General features: G+C 46.7%; 1 protein-coding gene across 1 annotated transcript in view; it reads left to right on the plus strand.

The window, feature by feature from the left end:
* RTN1 (reticulon 1) overlaps positions 1-20,815 on the plus strand; it is a 93,401-nt gene that overhangs the window by 44,979 nt on the left and 27,607 nt on the right. The window contains exons 2-3 of the mRNA XM_065747596.1: positions 7,431-8,174; positions 10,675-11,457. Coding sequence (XP_065603668.1) covers positions 7,431-8,174; positions 10,675-11,457 — 1,527 coding nt within the window. The remainder of the gene's footprint in view (positions 1-7,430; positions 8,175-10,674; positions 11,458-20,815) is intronic.

The raw sequence follows: 20,815 nt of genomic DNA on the forward strand, positions 1-20,815 counted from the left end.
TGATGTCTCAAGGGTGTCCTGTATCCTCAGGCAGGAGGTGGAGGGTTTGTAGCTGTATCTGTCTGCTGCTCCTGAAGTAGAACAAGGGGTGAGATGAGTCTCTGAAAATTTCCTTCAGGGAACTGAGGTGTCTGGGGAGCAGGTCTCCTGCCTCTACTTGGCATAAGCTCATCGTTTGCAGGAGAAGAGGAATGGTGGCAGGTAAATAAGGAAGAGACCTTGAAGGCAAGGACATTCATAGCATTAGCTGTAGCACATCTGGCCCAATCCTCATTAAGCAGGAGCTGGAGCCAGCAGGTTGGTGCTGATTTATGACTACAGTGGCTCTGTCCCATATTCTGCGCTATTGTGAGATCTTTAACTTTTAGTATGCTTTTAAGAACTCTTTGATTGACTTTGAGATGTACTCTTGGTGTCCCCACCTTCTAGAAATAGAGGGGAATCACTTAATTATAAGGAAACCACATTAGTGCTTGGATCAGGTCCTGCTGCCTCACCTGCCTCAGCTGAACCTCTGCAATCTGTAGCTGCTCATCTATCTTCACTCTTTGATGTTGTATATTCTGGGTCCTGCTTGAAGCTATACAGTGTTTTATCTCCTAATGCTTCTGTCACTGTCAGCACTGGGAGGATCAGCACGTCCTTGTGGATCCTGTCTTGGCATAAGACAAATTGTAATGGGAAAACCTTGTGTGAAAGCCAAAGATGGGGATTCTGAAGCTTCAGCCATCGCCTCCATCAGCCTCGTGCTACCATGTTTTCTGACATGGATTTCCCTGCTATTCCTTTTCCCTTTTACAGCATCCTGTGATTCTAGGGCCTTGTTCTATGTTACTAGAGCCTTGTACTTTGCTCCCCTGCTTCTTCATGCAGGTATTGCCTTCTGTGGAGTGGCTCCTACCCTGCCCCAGCCCTCAGCGGCCGGCAGCTGGTTTTCTCCCTGAATTACTGTGCCTGAGATGTCACTGCAGGTGTTCTGCATTGTCACAAAATTAATTTTCCCCTTGAGAGCTTTCAGTGATTTCAGCTAAATGTTGCTGCAGTTGTTGCCCCGTCTTACTGTAAGATTCATGCTGCTGGGGTGCTCCAGGCCTGGGGCACAGCGAGCCAAGCAAGTGCAAGCTAATCTTCTCTTCCTTTTTTTTTCTTCATTTTTAATAGCTGAATTTACAAGAGATGCTGTAGTCAGGGACATGGCACAGCGAAAACTCGGCAATCCTCAAAATGTGTGTATTCCCCTCTCCCTTTAGGACTGACATTTCAGCACCAATCCTTCTCCAGCAGCAGCTCTTACCTCCTTGCCATCAAACCCTTCCCACGCGTGAAAGAGCCTGGAGCTGTAGGGCAATGATGTCTGTCCCAGTTTCATCGTGGCATCAAAAGCAGCCAGGGTTGGTATTTCTCCCTTTGCCAGGATGAGTCTCAGCCACCCCAGTGCAGGTTGCCTTGCAGCAAGCAAGGGATTCTGAGTCTGGGTGTCTAGGAGCTGTTCAGGGAGGGATTAGGAGTACAGGAGAGCTTGAAGCAGAGCCCCAGGGGGAGGAGGATGTTGAAGGGATATTGAACAGCCTGTACAGGACTTGGGGAGCCACCAACTGGTGTGATTTTTGGTTAGCCCTATGAGGAACCTAGAATTGGACTTGATGTTCCTTGCAGGTCCCTTCCAACTCAGGATATTCTGAGATGTAGCAGGCTGGGGATGCAAGCAGAGAGCAGCCCGAGTTCCTCCATCACGTTCGAAATGGGATTTAAGTGTCTGAGAATCTGAAGAGAAAAGGGACTTAGCCAAGCACATCCAGATTTTGAGCAACTCCTGAGGGTAGGGCTCTAAATGGAGTTGGACTTCATTTCAGATCATTTGGGAAGTGTGATTTTAGGTGCTAGCTCATTTAGGGCTTGGAAGACTTATCTGTTGGACTCAGTGAAGTTTGATTCCTCCAGGGGAAACGTGAATCAGGTGCAATGTGAATGGATGTTTTTGTAAATGAGGCTTAATAAGCCTTAGCAAAGCACATTTGATAGTGTTTTAGGCAGTACTTCAGTGTCACTGAACCCTACTGGCCATTGTGTTACACCTGCTGATACTATCACAGCAACTTGTGTTTTATTTTTTTTCCCCTGAAACTGATTTTTGTTAAAAATCAAAAAATATTTGTATTCTTTCTTCTGCTGGTTCTGAAGATGTGGTGCAGCTGTACTCTGGCAGGGGCATTTGAAACTTTAATTGTTTTTTAAGCTACTCTGAAAGCTCTTTGAGTGTGTGATATTTCGTGCTGCTCAGAGTACAGGGGAGGATTGTCATGGACCTGATAATGGAGTTTTACTGTCAGGTCAAATTGCAACTCTCTGAAGTCATTTAATGAAGCAGAGAGCACGTGGGGATGGGAACTGCTGGCTCACTTGCTGTGAGCTCACCGTGCACGCCTTACCATTGGCTTTGGGGTACCCATCAGACCCAGTGAGCTCTGGGGATGCTTATGGGGACCACGGATATTGAATGTCACCAAACCAAGCCCTGCTCCTCAGCAGTAACGTTGGGCTTGGCTTGGTCCGGGGTGCCCACAGTGGCAATTCACCAACGTGTTAAAGATGAGCTCGGGTGTTTGTGGGTTGTGTTTTTCTGGAGCAGTGCTGACAGGGAGATGCTGGCTGTTGCAGCTCAGAGTCCACAACAACAAAAGACGCTGTTAATGGCCTGCCAGGATGATGGGGCTGCAGCAGAGCACGTTCTGCATTCCCCAGAGTGGATCCGTTTTAATGTTATTAAAAGCTCATCAGTGTTTTTCCTACATGTCCCTCCCACAGGCAGGGCTGTGGCACTCAACAGCTGAGCCAGGGCCTGATCCTTGCTTCCCTGTTTTGTTTGCAAAAGTCAGAGATCTGCTGGGGCAGCAGGAGGAGCCCCAGGCAGGGTCTGGGGAGCAGGATCATGCTTCTGTATGCAGTGCAGACCTGGTGCTGGTGGCTGAGGGGAGCATCTCAACTGGGCAGCCCCCAGACCAATGCTCTCCAAAATGCTGAAGGCTCCAGGGATGGGATTCTGAAAGCTGTTTGCCATCCTCTCTAGCCCCTGTGCTTAGTGGATGGTGAGTCAGGAAAGGGTGCTCATCCTCAGCAGCCAGAGCTTTCTAGGAGCTGGGGTCCCAGCACAAAGGGGGGGGGCTTAGATCTGGAGGGGCTGGGATGATGGCTTACCAGACAGCCAAGGCACTGGGGCTGGGGCTGCAGGGTCTCCAGTCCTCTGTAAATTGACTAACAGGAGGGATTTCATGTGCATCAAAGCTTATCATTAATTTGTCTGATTATCATTAATTTGTCTGAGACAGTGCAAGCAGCCCTCTGGCTGCTCTGACTTTCCCCATCACATTCAAGGCCCATGCAGTGAACCAGGGGAAATAGAACATGAGGGTGTATCCTTCTGGTACATCCAGTTTTCTTGTAGCATCTATTGTGCAAATGAATCCCAAAATGACTTTGAGAGGTTGGCCGTTCCTGTTTGCAAACGCTGTGCCCTGTAGAGCTGTATTCTTCCTGCAGCCAACACGGAGGGAATATTTTGGAGGAAAAAAAGTGGCCAACCTGTGATCTGACTTTGAAAATCTTGAGCTAAAAGAAAGAGCACCATCTCCTGGCAGCTGGGAAGAGCTGGCCCTGCTGCCAGGGCTGCAGGCTGAGAGAAGCTGTGTTGCAAGCAGCCTGCTGCTCTGTGCATCGAGCCTGCAGCATCTCTAGGCAGGATAGCTCAGGGCTGGGAGCTGGCTTTGGCTTCCAGGAGAGGCTAATCCACGCGAGGCTGAGAGCTGACTTAATGGTGTTCAATCACTGCAGCATGGTGATGCTGCACTTGGCAGGGAGATAAATGACCTCTCAGAAGTTTGGGTTTCACTCCCCACTTAAATTTTCACTGAAGTGTTCAAGCAGTTGTGAGGTTTGCTTGGACACTGGGTTAGAAGTCTTGTGTTAGAAGTTTGGGGAGAAGGGCCTTGTGAATTTGGGAGCGTGGTTCCCAAGTGGTATATTCAGATATCCCTGGGCTACCCGTGATCAGGTTGGACAGGGCTCTGAGCAACATCACCTAGCTGTAGATGTCCTTGTTCAGTGCGGAGCTGTTGGACCAGATGTCCTTTAAAGGTCCCTTCTAACTCAAATGATTGTGATTGTACCCAGCTGATTTCAAGGTTTTGCATGGTCTGGCATGAGGCTGGGAGATGTCTGCCCCTGCTGCAAGCTGCCTTCAACCCCCTGCTGGGAGCAGTACCAGCCAAGGATGTCTGGAAATCTCCAGCTTTCCCAGCAGGGAAGGTTGTAGAACATAAAATCATTCTTTGGAAAAGATCTCTTATGAGCATCAAGTCCAACCATCCACCCGTCCCTAACGTGCCCACTGACCATGTCCCTCAGTGCCACATCTCCATGGTTCTTAAACACCTCCAGGGACAATGACTCCATCACTTCTCTGGGCAGCCTATGCCAGTGTCTGATCGCTCTTTCTTAGAAGAAACTTTTCCAGCTATCTGACCTAATGTATGTACCTGAAACATAAAAATGGGGAGGCTGGAAGCTGAGCTGCTGATGTGGGATTTGTAAGCACAACCCATGCAGGCCATCAGAAAGGAAGCCTCAGTGATGACTTGCTCTGGGGTCTGAGAGACCCTGCAGCATCACTTGGGCCAGTCAGACAGTAGTCCCCTTGTTCCTGGGACTTTGTTCATTGTTACCTCTACCTTGTAAGAAGAGAAGACTGAATGTACTCAAATTTTGGGAACAGACATCATTTTCATTTGAATTAGTTCATTTTCTTTGTCATCCTTTCTTCAGCTCCTCAAATAACCTAATCACAACTCCTCTTCCAATGTGCTGAAGCACTGCAGCTTTCATTGATCCAACCTGGTCTCTTCAGCTGCCTTTCTTTAAATTAAGAGTTATTCTTTATGAACCCATCATTTGTAAGTTATTGTAGTGTGTCAGTTGCTGAACTCAAATGCTGTAGGGGAGGATTTCTGGAGCTCTCAGTTATTTATTCTGAGAAAACAAAGCAGTCGTTTTACAGCCAAAAGAAAAAAAAAGGGAAATTGTTTAGAGTTGTTGAAACTACATGCAACTTAGTGAGCTCTCAGCTGTGCTCAGGGTGCTGGATCAGACCCACTGCTTCTTCAGTGGCTGCAGGAATTGCAGTGGTTTCCCGAGGGCTTGTGTTACGAGCAAACACGACTGCTGCTCCCAACACTGAATGGCTTGGCTTTACCTGGACTGGCAGGCAGGTTGTTGGGCACAGTTGAGAGACATTCAGTTTTTAAAACACTCTTTGTAACAAGGGTAACTTCAGAGCTGATCCTGCCATCCGTTACCAGGTCTATTCAAGGCTTCTCCTTCCCACGGATATCGAACTAAATCAACTTAAAATTAGGGAAGGCATTGCTTAATTGCCAGGCTCTGAATGTGCCATTCTTCAGCAAAAATCAGCTTCTGCAGGTTTCCATGTCTTTAATGGCCAGCCTAATAGCAGCACATTCACACTTCCTCACTAAGAGATGCTTTTAGTGATGGCTTTCAGTCATTCTCTGTGGAAATACAGAGTTGCATTAAATCTCAGTAATTAGGCAATTTCAGCTGTCTTTGAGCTTTTGGTTCTGCAGTTGCCTTGTGAATTAGATTCCCTGTCCTGCTGCTGCAAACCCCACCTGCTCATGTGTGCCAGGGCTCCAAGGAGAGCTACATGTCCCATTTCACTGTTACCTGCAAAAAAACACTGCAAAGAACAGGCTCGTGATCAGCGAGTCTGTTTGAAGTCAGCTCTTGTGTTTTTGCTTGGTGCTGCTGCATTTTTTGTGAGCACCCAAAGCAGTCAGGGCTGCACTGCCATCCTGAGCTGGTCTGCAGCCGCTCAATATCAGTGGGACTTTTTTCTAGTGAATTCAGTGGGTTTTGGGTCAGGCCCAAGAGACACCTGGGAATCAGCTGATGAAAGGGCAACTCCATAATCTCTGTAGCCACTCACCCAGCCCAGGTGATAAATTACAAACAGGTGAAAGTACTCTTTAGTCAGCAGTTCGACAGACTGAAACGCGTTGGCATAAACAGTGCATCCAGTAATTTTAGCTAACCAGCGCATCTGTGGAAATCCAAACCTGTTTATGGATAGTCCTCAAAAAATAAGCTCTGATTTCTGAGCATAAGAAAGATGCAGGGCTGTTGGGGTGAGTCCAGAGAGGGCCAGGAGAATGCTTAGAGAGCTGGAGCACTTCTCCTATGAAGGCAGGCTGAGAGCTGGGCTTGTTCAGCCTGGAGAAGGCTCAGAGAGACCTTGTTGCAGCCTTCCAGTGCTTGAGAGGAGCTTATAAGCAAGAAGGGGAGTAACTTTTCACACATGGCTCTTTCAGGATGCTTTTTCTCTGTGCTACTAGGTTTCCCTTTGTGAAAAAGTACGCCTTTCCAACCTGGGGAAGAGAAGCTGTGTGCAAGTCATCACAGCACTGAGCAATGCAAAAGTACGCGTGTGGGAGCTGGTTGTCTGCCCCTGTGCAGGGGCTGGGCTGTGCATGTGGAATCCAGCAAGACTGCAGTAAAGCAAAGTCTGTGGTTAGGTGCTGAGGATTGCTGAGGGGGAGAAAATGCTGTTTGCAGCTTGCTGTATCAGCTGCACAAAACAAATTGTGACTGTACTTAAAGGTGTTGTTGTTGTGTATGTGCGAAGTGGGAAGAAAATAATTGCAAGCAGCTTGGGGGCATTCCCACTGATACCTCGTGGCTTCTGACACTGCAGCTGCAGCAGTGTCCCTTTAGTTTGCCTTGTGCTTTGTAGCCCAGGACACTATACGTGTGGAGCAGGTCAGAAGCTGTGTATCTCTTGCAGAGTGATGGGCAGAGGTTAGAGAAAGCCAGCTTGCCTCTTCAGTGCTGCGTGCAGCAGCATGTAAGCAGTTCACAGTAACAATTAGGCACCAGGTCCTATAGGTGTCAGTTTTATTCCTTCACATCCTGATCCAGCAGCCCCTGTGAATGCTTTTCTCCCCTCCTCCAGCTTCCACTGAGGGGATCTTGCATTTCTGCCGCTGAACCGTGCTCTCTTTTGGTGCTACAGAGTAGCTGCCTTCTATAATTCATTTAGCCACATCCCCAGGTGATAAAGCATGATCAGGAAATTAAAGGTGATGCAGGGGCATGTGTAAAGATTTCACTGCTTTTATGCCTCTGTGCAGTGTAGGTGATGAATGTGATATGGCTTTCTGGACACGTGTCATGGTTTTGATTTTTGATCAGTATTCTGCATCATGGGAGTTAAAGAGTTAATGCTGCAGTTCTGTGGTCGATATTTCTGGCCTCCTAAGACAAGAATGAAATACAACTCCCAGAAGCTTTTTTTTTTCTTTCAGAAAGGCTGATGCATGCTGGTATTTGTCTCCTCATGTTGCTCTTTTGTGCATTTGTAGGTGTCATGGCCTCATCACACCTCTTTGACTATGGCTCCAGCTCTGCCAGTGGGGCCGACAGCTCCTTCTACACCTCCCTGATCTCAGATGTCCACTACACCACTCCCCGGGACAACACCTACTTCACGGGCATCTACCAGCAGGAGAACAGCCCCGTTCCCTGCTCAGGCAGCACGGAGGGCTTTAATGCACTGGGGCATCCTGTTCAAGATGTGACTGGGTTTGAGTCCCGTGGCTTGTTTAGCTTGGATTCGGGAATTGAGATGACACCTGCAGAGTCTGCTGAGGTTGACAAAACCTTAGCAGATCCCATGAAAGTGGAAGGTTATAAATACATGGACATAAGTAGACCAGAAGAAATAAAATACCAAGAAAAACATGATCCAGACTTGGAAGATGAGAGCCCAGACCTTATTGATGAGTACCAAGGAACACCCATCGGATCTGGCCTCGCTGCTGAACTTCAGAGGACAGTGGCTTCAGAGGCCACAAAGGCTCCCAAAGATCAAGACCCACTTGAAGACAAAAGGTTTAGAGACCAGCACAACACCTCCGTGGTGACCACGCCTGTCAAGATCACGCTCACTGAGACCCCTGGTGCCAGAGAGGCCACCAGCAAAGAGGAGAGTCTCACGCAGCCCAGATCTGGCCTGAAGCCGAGCCACGAGGTGGTGCCCACGGTGACGGTGTCAGAGCCAGAAGATGACAGCCCAGGCTCTGTCACACCACCATCCTCTGGCACAGGTAACGCCATCACCACCTTTGCTGTTCAGGTAGTGGTAGCACTGTTAGTTCTGCACTTGTGCAACAGCTGTGGCATTGCTGATGCTAACAGGTCTCTGTGGTGGGGGAGTTTCTGCTCTGCTCCTGTAGCTTTTCACACTGCTGGTGGTCAGCAGGGTGACATGGCGTGTATCATCAGTGATTCTGGGGTCTCCTGGTGATCCCAGCTGACCACGCTGCCCAAAGGGGTGTGGGACCAGGGTGCCGTGAAGGACTGGGTGATTGGTTTAGATTTTAATGGCTGTTTAATGTCCTTTTGCCCTTGCAGAGCATTGGGTTGAATTGGTAAAAAATGAGTGCTGTTATCAGGTGAAAGTGCTGCCTTTCGAAAAACGCTGATGAGGGAAATGCTGTCATCTCATTTACAGAGGGACAGAGGGCCAATTTCTATGAGAGACTGCTGGCTTCAACTGCTGGGAGAGGGGGGTGGAAGGCACCAAAATCCCTCGCATTTTCACATCATCTGATTACTGCAGTGTGATGTGATGTCTGTTCCTCATTTCCTATGTTACACACTGCTGCACACCATTAAAACATGAAAGCAGCATGGCTTTTTTAAAAAGAAATGAAATTCTCTGCCAGGAAACAGAATTTTGTAACCTGAAATTAAATTTCAGCATCCTGGATCAAAACCCTGTTAACTGAAAATGAGTGTCCCCATGCCAGAATTTTCATTTCTTTGATTAATTCTAGGAGCATGTGGAAATCTGGTGAACTCCCATAAAATGACAGTTTGGGATTTCCACCTGCACTGTTTACAGTTTTTGCACTAAGAGGTCATTAAGAACTTCAGGCACTAATTATTTATGCTATCCTTGGCAGCTGTGGAAGGACTGAATGGTGCTCGATAACTGAATCTCATTGCAGCAGGCAAAGAGTGTGTGGCTGAGCCTTGTGGTGGCTGAGCCTCGCTGTAGGTTCTCCTGGACACAGAGGATTTCCTCTAACCAGGGTGAATGCCGTGGCTAAGGGCTACAAACTGATAGATATGAGATGGGCATGTTCTGAGAGATGTTTTGTTGGAGGAGCTGTAGACGTGCCAGTAATGTGTGCTCAAGACTGCTGCTGAGATGTGTATTGAGAGATGTGCAGAACAAATCTGTTTTGGGAGCAGAGAGAGGGTTGTAATTCTTGCCTGTCCCCTAGCAGGACATCATAGAATTGTAGAATCACCAAGGTTGGAAAAGACCTCCAAGATCCTCTAGTCCAACCATCCACCCAACACCAGTATTTCCCTTAATACAACATTAAAGGTCAGGCTGGACAGGGCTCTGAGCACCTGATCAAGCTGTAGGCATCCCTGTTCATTGAAGGGGAAGTGGACAGAATGACTTTTAAAGGGCTCTTCCATTCAAACAATTCTATGATCTCTTCATCAGTCCTGTGAAATGTAAGGGCGAAGCTGACTGCCAGCAGTGGTAGATGGATGAACCATGGAGGCCTGGTGCATTAATTACCACTGATGGTAAAGTCAGAAGGCTCAGGAGTCCAATGGGAAAAGCACCCTATGGTTCAGTTGGCCTGTCTGGCCTTGTTTGTACAATGTTTGTGGATTGGGATTTCTGCTGTTTGGTGCTTGGTAAATGATCAGTGGAAACGTGTTTGAGACAGCTGCCTATGCACCTCCTGCTGCAGCCCTCACATCTCACAAACACTTTATTTGCAATTTTACTTTCTTTAAAATTTCATGATGAAATCCCATGTGACAAAGAGGTCTTCAAGAAAGCAGAATGGGTACAAGCCCTTTTTGGGATTTCTTCCTCATAGAGGATGTGGGCTTCTTCCCAGTCCAGGTTGACCAGGCAGCCTTTTTGTTTTCCTATTTTCACCAAATATTTCTTCTTCCCTCCCCAGTAAGATAGAAGATGCAGATAAATGCTATTTAGCCTCAGAGAAAATTTGGTTTCAAATCTCTGGTGACAAGTTGGTCGTTCATTGTTGTGGCAAACAGGCAAACATCTCTTTAGAGTAATATTAGTGAGTTATGGTGGGAAAATGGATCTCCTTCCCAAACATAGCTGAGATAAAAGCTAACAGAATTCACTGTCAACCTCAAAAGTTAGCTTGATGTTACTAGTAACTTACATGTAGGTTATTACAGTCATGACTGTCAGAAACTTACTGGTTCCCTGACCTCATGTTCCTCATGACTGGTGATTTCCCTGGTAGCAATCGTTCTGCTGAGCTGTTGGCCAAGCTCTGCCTGCCATCACCTTTGTGCCTCAGCTTTTCCTTTGCTAAGTGATTATAGTGGTGCTACTCTTATGTGTGTGCATGGGAAATAACTCCAAGGACAAGCTGTGATTACTGCTGGTCACCCCAGATCTGACGACTTTCTTCTGCCTGTGTTACCAACTCTTCCAGAGGGGACTATGCTAGCATCAAGTCTTTTGTTTGTTGCCTAAGCAGCCAGAAAATAGCACTTCTTATTCATGTTTCTCCCTTTCTTTTCTGTACGCAGAACCATCAGGCTCAGAATCACAGGGCAAAGGCAGCCTGTCAGAAGATGAGCTCATCAGTGCCATTAAGGAAGCAAAAGGCTTCTCCTTTGAGACCTCTGAGGTGCAGCAGTCACCAGCTGTTTCTGCTGAGAAACAAGAGCAGAAGATGAAGCCTGGGCGCCCTGCTGTCCCCTCACCCCTGGATAATGAAGCCAGCAGTGCCGAGTCAGGGGACTCAGAGATTGAACTGGTCTCAGAGGACCCGTTGGCTGCCGAGGAGGTGCTGCACTCCAACTACATGACCTTCAGCCACATCGGAGGGCCCCCTCCATCACCTGCATCCCCGTCCATCCAGTACAGCATCCTGCGTGAGGAGCGGGAGGCCGAGCTCGATAGCGAGCTCATCATTGAATCCTGCGATGCCTCATCGGCCTCTGAAGAGAGCCCGAAGAGGGAGCAGGACTCCCCTCTCATGAAGCCCATGGTGATGGACATTATCAAGGAAGAGAATAGCTCGCGCGCCAGCGCCTTGGATTACGAGGCTAGTAAAACCATGGAGAGCAGGATGAACAGGGAGAACCTGGCAGACTCTGCGTCGTACCTGAAGTGCTCCTTTGTTGCCCCAAAAGTGAGTGCTGAGCCTCTGACATCGGCTGTCAGCACCGAGGAGCTGAAGGAAAGAGTAATCCTGAAGAAACCCATTGAAGAAACTGTTGTTAACCAAAGTAAAGTGTCTTCCAAGGACTCTGAGAAAAGAAGCCCCTTGGCTTCCCCTCTACCGCCGTTTTTAAATAGGCAGAAAGGTAAATGCAGATGTTCTTGTTGATTTTTGCAGTGCTACTGAGAGTTACAGGTTGGAAAAGACCTATAAGCTCACCAGGTCCAACCCCTGTCTATTCCCATTGACCGTGTCCCTCAGTTCCACCACTGCCCTTTTCTTGAACGCCTCCAGGGACAGTGTCTCCACCGCCTCCCTGGGCAGTCTGTTCTAATGCATTACCACTCTTTCTGAGAAGAAACTTCTCTTAATATTCAACCTGAACCACCCGACTCAACTTAATGGTTCTACCTCTTGTCCTATCACTGTCCCCTGGGAAGAAGGGGGAGGAGAGAGAAGTTCCTTACAGGGGAGATGTTGACACTGTTGAGCAAAGGATTCTACTAGCACGGGGTAACTGCAGCTCAGAGCTGGGTGCGCCCGTGGCAGTGCAGGTACACTCACATTTGTAGCAGAAAGGAACGTGAGGGCTGCTTGAGCCTGCTGTGTCCCCACAGACAGCTGCTGCTTCCCTACAGACAGCTGGATAGAGTTCAGACAACCCCAGTCCCTGCTGCCCAGCGAGCGTCTTGTTTGTCTGTCAGAATCTGTTCAGACTGCTGAGCTCGTGATGGCCTGGAGATGTGGCAGGTACCTTTGTGGCACACTTTGCATCTAATTTAGCTAGTACTGTAAACTCAAGTATGCAAGTATGGTAAGGAAGCAGCCTGAACATGCACAGTGTGCTGAGGAGCCTTACTGCAAGATCTGCAGTGGAATTAGATATCTTAATACTGATACTCTTAGCAGTAATGAATTAATAACATTAATAGGCTGAATAACAAACATCATTATTGCTCCTTAGTTTGTTTTCCTGCCAGATTTCAGGGCACACAACATCACATTGTGCATCTCTTACAGGTGTATGAGCTCCATCTTTTCTCTCCCCATTCCCAAATTCTGTAGACCAAATTCTGTAGACTGAGGTTTCTGGAAGGCCTTGCCCAGGCCCCGCTCAAGCCTTCAAAACTGCAGGGCTGATTGAATTTCCTTTGCACAGCCTTTCTGCAGTATGCAGGTTGGGTCCCAGCTGATTCCTGCAACCACGTTAAATGCTGAAAGTGGCACTAGGCACACAACTCAAGATCTTAGATTTGGGGAAGTACCTGGGCAATACCAGCAGGGCAGCTAATTTCTCTGTACTGTGATTTTGAGATTTCATGCCCCAGTACAATTTGCAGGGACAAGTACACTTGTCAACAGAGCAGCTTTCCTGGAAAATCCCTCATACTGCCTTCCAACCCCTGTTTGGAAGAGGTCTGTTCCCTCAGATTTTTTTTTTCTTCCAGGCCATGTGAGTATCTTTGAATTCATAGCATAACCCAACACAAAATCCAAAATGCCAAACTTGATCTGGCTGTAAATCTGCTGAACTCAGTGCACCTATATACAATACAAATCCAGTTTTTCTTCATCTTATTTGGAGTTTTTTGGCTTAACTTTTCCCTCTACTTTCTGCTGTTGTTTACACTGATGTTAGCAGGGGCTTGTTCCCACATGGCAGTCAGAAAATCCTTGTGTGCATGGCTTTCTACTCGTATCACAGTGTGTCTGTGTTTCCTGTCTACATTCCCATAGGTCTGTAGTGGCAGGAGGGTTTCCTCCAGGACAGATATGAGATGGCTGATTACTGCTTGGTGATGTGCAAGGACTGTGTTTCAGTTTGTGCTTTTCTCCCTTAAGATGCTCCAGTGTCAGAGATGAGAAGAACAGAAATATGAAGCTCACTAAGAAGGTTATTGCTAAAGCATATTTCAGGGTAGGGAGGGGGTGGGCTCCAGGTATGAAATATGGATGCTTGCAGGGTCTGGTTTACTCTGCCTTCCTGTCATGGATATTTGCTGCTCAGTTTGCATGTCTGGGGACCAGTTAAATTTATGTGTTGAATATAGAATAGAGGACTCTCCTGACCTGGGAAAGAGGAATTTACTGCTCACTTAAGAACTGACATGAATTCACATGAAACTCTTAAGCTGTTTTTCAGAGGTGAATTGAGGGGGCACATTAAATGGCCTGGTGGAACCACAGCATTCCCCTTGTGTCTCTCCAGGCTGCATGACCTTGAAGTGGCATCAGCTGGCAGAAAAATGGTAAGGCAGAGCAAGTCTAAGAGGGGACAGCAGCTTCCTCTGTAGCTCTGACCTGAGGTCTTGGCTGAGCTTTGCAATAGAGGCATTAAATATGTGCCATATGCCAGCTTGGGTTTGCACGCCAGGCATTTGGCATGGACCACATTCATCCTAGTGATAAGAACAGAGGAGTATGGCACAGTGCCTCTCAGTGGAGGTGCAGCAGAATGATGTCACCCAAAGCAAGAACAGTAAAATCATTAGCAGAATTATCTTGTGTCTGTCATAAAGAGGATGCCAACATGCAGAAGACTAAACCTTCCAGTCTTCATGTTACCTCCTTGTTATATGTCACCTTGATAGTGCAGTTTCACCTCCACTCGCCGATGTTAAGATGCAGTGATTTCAGTAGTGTTTCCAGAATCCATGTGAGGACTGACCCTGCTGTGGCCACAGCAAAGTCCCACCTGAGCACAGTGCTTCTGAAGCTTCATGGAAAATTAGTGGAGCAGGTGAAACTGTTTGATGCACATAGCTGTGCTTTTGACACCCAATTTTAGGTACTTCTGTGGCCCTCATCCAGCTCACAGCCAGATGCATGAAATTCAAAAAGCAGTCAGCCACCAGCTTCACATCTAAGTATGAACTGTTTTGCAAAGTGATACTGAAGGCAGAGAGCAGCAAATGGATGTGAGGTTTGTGCAGGGATAACTCAACGTCTGCTTAACATCTGTTGCCATCCAGTGGCAATAACAAAAGTGGGCATTGACTTCCTGCCTCTATTTTTTTTACTGGGGCTGAGTATCACAAGTTGTAATAGCAGAGTTATCCCCATGCTGTTAGCTGCTAGTCAGACTCACTTGCTTTTTTCATGGTCAGAGAGGTTGCACTGCTGGATGCAGCCCATTCAGCTGGGGCTTGGAGCCCTTCTGGAGGTGGTTCTGTGGGGAGGAGTTTGCCAGCTCAATTTTTTTTGAAAATATTTAAACACAGGGAAGGAAGATCAGATGTATTTATATTTTTCAGTAGCCAGAGCAAGGAGTGTGGATGCTGTACGTTTATTTTCCTTCTTTATTTCATGGCAGTTCAGTGCAGGACGGGGAGCTCCAAGCAAGGACCCCAGCCAAGAGATCAACATCTAAAGTGCTGTCTTCTGCACTGCAGCTGGTGTCTCTCTACTGTGTTGCATCCTGATTTCTCTGCCTTATGAAGAACCATTGTAATGTTAATCTGGTTAGTCACCTACAAGTGTGGCCTCTCATGCCATCCTGTGTTGTCCAGGCCTGTCACACTGTGGACAAGTGCAGAGCTATGTGGTTTTTTTCCCCCTTAATCTCTCTGTTCACCTCTACCTCTTGCTTCAGAGAAGCTTATTTTGCATTTTCTCAAGGAGATTGTTTTCCAGCAGGCATCTGCAAGAGTCCTCAAGTTATCATGAATGGTTTTTGTTCATCAGAATATAGTCTGCGTTATGTTAACACATCTCTGCAGTTGAGAGAGGTGCTGGTGAGGCATTCTTCTGAATGGGATGCTTGGTAAGGTGACTTAGTAATATGAGGCTTGTTTCTCATCCGCTTGTTTCACTAGGCTGGCTCTGCAGTCAGCAGTGATCCAGGCTGCAGCTTAAGCATACGGTAATGTTAGTTTAATATTGTAGTGCCATCTGCTGTAAGTGCCTCCACACTCCAGCCCATCTGTCTGGCCTGTTTCAGTTTGCTTTGTATGGGACTCTGACAGTCTTGCATCTTTCGTAATGCGTGGAAAAATTGTGCAGGAATTTTTGAAAGGGCTGGGAAGGTCCAGCAGGAAAAGGACATTGATCTTGGAGCATTCCTAAGAAAAGGAGAACTCAAATGGTTTCCTGCTCAGAGTGCTGAATGCTTGCTTGAGGAGTGCAGAGTGGGTGAATGTAGAGGGACTGTCATTTTTCAAATGGGTTTTGAGACGTCTGGTCATGCTCTCCCCCAAGAACCACGAGCAGAATTGAGTGAAAGAGGTCCTATGGGCACGACTTGCAGCTTTTTCAGAAATGTTCTGAATTTCTTCCTGTGAACTGAACAGACCACGTTTCTTTTTTCTCATGCTCACTTAGTTCACAAATCTCCACTTGCTCTGCTCTGCACAGGCTCAGTTCCAGATCAGTGAAATAGCTAAGTGCAGAGGTTCTCGGAGGATGAAGTGACACCTGCATTGCTGAGCACCATGCTGGGGCCATACCTGGAGCACAAGCAGTCAGTCTGTTGGCCAGGCCAGTTATCTTGTTCCAAATGTGTACCTGGCTGGTCTGATGTGAGGTCAGGGGTGAATTTGAAACTCAGGAAGTGAGCAGCAGAGAATGCTGCTGAGAAAAGCTTCAGCCTACCCTTGTCTTTCTGTTCTGATGCTTTACTGTTCTTTGGCTTTGCAACTTAGTTCTGTTAAAAATAGCCACAGACAGGTTTGTGTTGTACGTGATTTCTCTTCCACTCCTCTCAGACCTGGCCTGTGGTTTTGTTTTTTCCTCAGGGAAAGGAGTGAATTTAGCTCCATGTACCTTTAGGAGTATTTGTGGGACTTGTGTCCTCTATTCAAACAGGACAAGAAGAGCTCAGAGAAGGTAAGACACTGGCTCTGGGGTTCTCCCTGGAGTCCTGCTCTGGTGGGAGCATAGCAGGGTCTCTTGAGGAAGGAGTCATTGAAAGGAGATGGCTGATCCCTGGAAAGAGTCCAAGCCAAGCAAAGAACAGAGGGACTTCTCTATTGTCCCCTAATGATGGTTTGCTTGAGCCTGAGATCAGTAACCACCAAGGGCAACAGTGTCCTCTCACGATCAGCATAGTGCACATACACTGCAGCATGACCTTGACAGGACTTTAGAAATCTCTATAAATCTCATATCCTTCAGGTCTCAACCTTTGTCATCCATATTTTGAGCATTCTGAGCCATCACACCTCTGGCATCAGTTCCCTCCCCTGACTTTTGGCTTTGCTCTCTGCGTGTTGGGTAAGGCCTATCTCATAATGTATGTTTGTCAAAGCTTAAACAGTGGCTGGATGCTCAGAGGTGCTTTTAAAATTAGATGCAGTTTAATGTAGGTAGATCATACATCTTTTGAGACTGCCATCCTCTCCGCTGTCTGTGTGTGAGCTAAATACAGAGCTATAAAAATTTGCAGACCTCATCCTTCTGTTTTCATATAGCTTCCTTTTAAGAGCAAAGGATTGCCTCTGAAGAGTCACTGAACGACAAAGTGCTCTCCAGTAGGTATGGCACAGGATGGTGTTTATAAATATTTCTGCCAGGGTTGTATTAAAATATTACCTCCTGACCAGTATAAAAAAGAACATATTAAAAAAGAGCTACTTGTAAAACTATACACACGTGCCTGATGGTTATATCAGTCATTTCGATATCAAAGACATGAATGGCAGTTTCTAAGCCAAGAGCAAAGAGGTGCTGGCTTTCCATATGCAAACAGGAACCTGCTGAGGACTGATCCAGAGAGTAAAGATGTTTATCAAGTGTAGATCTCTTTCTCTGCAGGCTGAGCTGCACAAGTTCATAGAATCATAGAATGGCCTTGGGTTGAGAAGGACCTCAAAGATCACCTAGTTTCAACCCCCCTGCTGTGTGCGGGGTCACCAACCACCAGAGCAGGCTGCCAGAGCCACATCCAGCCTGGCCTTGAGTGCCTCCAGGGATGGGGCATCCTCAGCCTCTCTGGGCAACCTGTTCCAGTGCATCACCACCCTCTGAGTGACAAACTTCCTCTTCATTTCTAACCTAAATCTCCCCTCTCTTAGTTTGAAACCATTCCCCCTTGTCCTACGGCTGTCATGGCAAGTTCATGGCTTGGTCTGCCTGTGTCCAAATCTACATCCATGCCATGCCAAGCCACCCACCCAAGGATGGCTCAGTGCTGCTCCTGGGAAAGGCTGCAAGGAAACAGCAACCCTGCTCTCAAGTGATTTTCCATTCCTATGTACAAACATCAACTGCAGAGTTGATCACAGCTGAAGCAAATGTTACAAGCTCTAATCTTGACATGGTGCCCCTTTCTCTGCCTCTTGGCATCAACAGTGACTCAGCTTTCAGGTATGGTGATGTTGTTAAGGCCAAGTTGCTTGTTTGTTGTGACTGTAGCATTGAGGATCTGATCTCAGTGACAGTCCCCCAGATGCCTTGGTACAGCAATGCTTGGCTTGTTTCAGGCTTAATCCTGTAATTCTTCAGATGTTAGGCAGTGAGGATTTACCCAGATGTTGTTAGCTGGCAGATTGCATGAGGTTAAAATTAAAGTATTTGACTGTACTGAAGGACTGAAGAAGGTGTGTGTGATGAGGGCTCTCCGTTGCTGAAAATAAAAGCTGAAGCTGGATATTTATTGTACTCCTGTTTTTCCTTTGCTTCTGACAGTATATTTCTGATTGGGATGTGATAACAATATCAACTGAAAAAGGGATTTTATTTTCTTGGGAAGCTGTTGTGGTCATGTGAATTAGGTCTTCATAGGAGATACACAGTGATCCAACAATTCAAAAGGTTTGATTTGTTCCCTGAGGAAATAGCATCTGGCATTTCTGTGATTTTTGACTCTTAACCTTATCTTAATTACCAGTTTTTAGTGTTTATTATTTGGTTTATTATTGCAATGATTTTTTTCCTTACTCTTATCCTTTGACCAACTAAGGAATCCACTTTTTTTTTTTTTGCAGACATGTCCCAGCTTTCCTCTCTTTTTTTTCCCTCCATCTTTGACAGCAGCTCTGTGGTTACATGGGAACTGTAGCAGTGAGACATCATTTTGGTGTTTTGCTTTCACAGCACTTCATTTTCCTGTGAGGAATAGGAATAATCATGGGAAAACATGATACTGCATGAGAACAGGTTGCTTTGGATGGCAGTAAGCTGGCTGATCATGGGTCTGACAGGGGCAGGCCTACCTGTGGTGGGGACATTTGGTGATGGTAATGTTGCTTAAATCAGCTCTGACAATGACAATGGAGGTTGTCATCCCTTTCCTATCTGGTGCCTTGATATTTTACATGGCATCAGTGATCTCTGGAGGTCCCTTCCAACTGAAGTTATTTTATGATGCTTTCCTGTATTTCAGTGCATGCTGTTCCACAGGTTGTATGGTCATAATCCTCAACTCAGTTCATGAGAGTGCAGACTGCTGAGAAGTGACCTCAGGGGTCCTTACAGCTTGTGTAACTTGAGAAGAGCAAAAGGGGTACAGATAGGCAGTATTACCTTTGCAAAAAGCCATGTCTTAAAGGAGGAAGGCTTTCCAGACAACACATTTAACCTGCCTTATGGGTTAGGTCATCCAGATTACCAGATAAAGTAGGAATATCAATAAAGACTGTCCCCTTCCAAACTGAATCCTAAAGAATAATGTGTCAGGGAAGCAGCTCTTGGTGTTGCTGCATCATCTGGCTGGATGTAGGCACTGCTGGAGCAACACATTTCATATAAATGAGCAATGTGGAATAATTTGAAAATGCTTCTTGTTTTTTGATTAGCAGGTGCAGCAAGGTTGCAGAATTTAAGAAAAAGAACAAGTGCAGGTTTGCAAGGTCTGATAGCTCCCTCAGCCTGGCTGCTATAAACCTGTGCCTCGCATTGGGTTACTTGGGATCCACAGCAGTGTGAGATCAAAATCTAGAGTCTGGCAGCCCCAGGGGCACTGTTTTCACAGGAGCTCATCTCTGAGCAGCCACACTCACTACAGTGCTGTCGTCAGAGGCAGGCATTGCACAGGCAGTGTTTTCTGCTCTGTCTCTCTGGGAGATAGAGACCGCTCCTTACAGATGCAGGGGGTGTTATTGCATACATCCTGATGCAGTGCTGATAGCAGCCACCAAACACAGCCTGTATCTGGGCAGCTGACAGGGAATAGTGCATGAGAGCTCATAGAAAAGCCAGCAGAGATTAATAGCCACCATTTCTGAAGATTACTTTGTCAGCTAATGTACCACTGAAACAAGAGCAGCTATGCTTACTGCTTAGGTTAAGTGCAGAAGCTTTTCCAGGATCTGGTCATTTCCAAAGAGAAGGGGATGCATCCACTGCTTGTTTCAGGTGTGTAACCCCACATGAAAGAACAAGGTTTTCTGCAGCCAGGGACTTGTAAAGAGTAAGACATAATAAAAGCTATAGTAACAATTGTGTCTTCTGAAACAAGCACTCACCTATAGGCATTGTTTGCACAGGCAGTTATTACAGCTGGATGTTGTGTGCTGACTGTGCTGCCTGCTGCTCCCAGACACAGTAATTGCTCATACAAATTAGGTCAGAATTGTGCGGGCAATAATGTTCAGCATTCCAGAGAAACATCCCTTGCTCCTCTCAGGGAAAGGGTCTGAGTGCTGCAATTCTGGGGAATGAAAGATGGCTCAGTCCCAGCAATAGCACTATTAGGAGCAGCATGCCTACAGGTTTTGTCCATATTTAGAACACTGCTTTTCTTAGAGCTGCAGACTGGCAGTGAGGGGCAGCCAAACAAATTTCCAGACAAAGCAAGAAAGGAGATGATAACATCCTCATTTTACAGATGGCTGCTGAAACACATGCACGCTCATCTTAAAGCCCCTTTGCCTGGGAAAGCTGTTGATAAAAGAGACTGTGACTGACTAATTCATTATGTTATTAATGGATTCATTATAGAGATGAATTGACTTCAGTGCAGCAGCACCAGGAATATACCACAGAACTGGGAAATGTCCCCTCTCTTTTTTTTCCTGAGTCTTGGCCTGCAAGATTATCTCTATTGCCTGGTTGTTGACCCTTAATGTCTGTTGGTAATGTCTGTTGGATGTCTGTGAGAAATTAGTGGGTGTCCCCATCATTCCAAGTGGCAATGAGCAGAAGCAGCAAGGTGAGAGGAGTTTTGAGTAACACTTATTTCTATCAAATGGATCATTTCCATGCACACAGGTGTATGTCCATGTAGCTGTGGCAGTGTGCTTTCTTTCCACTCGTAGATTTTGCTCCTTCAGAAGCAGTGAAGGGGAGATTATGCTGGAATGAAACTTAAAGCTGCTCTTTGACTTTTTTCTTCTTTTGTGCTTAGTGGTACTGAGTTATTCACAAAGCTGGCTGGGCGAACTGACACTACAAAGGGAAATAAATGCAGGTACTGGAGAAAAAACGTTGAATTACATGTCAGCCAAATGCCTGAGTGTCGCAGGTTGCATGGAGAATCTGGCCTAGGATCCCAACTCCTAAGTGCTGGGTTGCTGCCTGCCCTTTGTAAGGGAGAGTGAGCATCTGGCCACACATTCTGGTGTGAC

This window comes from Cyrtonyx montezumae, unplaced genomic scaffold, assembly GCF_038088225.1.
Source record: "Cyrtonyx montezumae isolate F1298 unplaced genomic scaffold, pur_monq_1.0 scaffold_10, whole genome shotgun sequence".
NCBI classification, from domain to species: domain Eukaryota; kingdom Metazoa; phylum Chordata; class Aves; order Galliformes; family Odontophoridae; genus Cyrtonyx; species Cyrtonyx montezumae.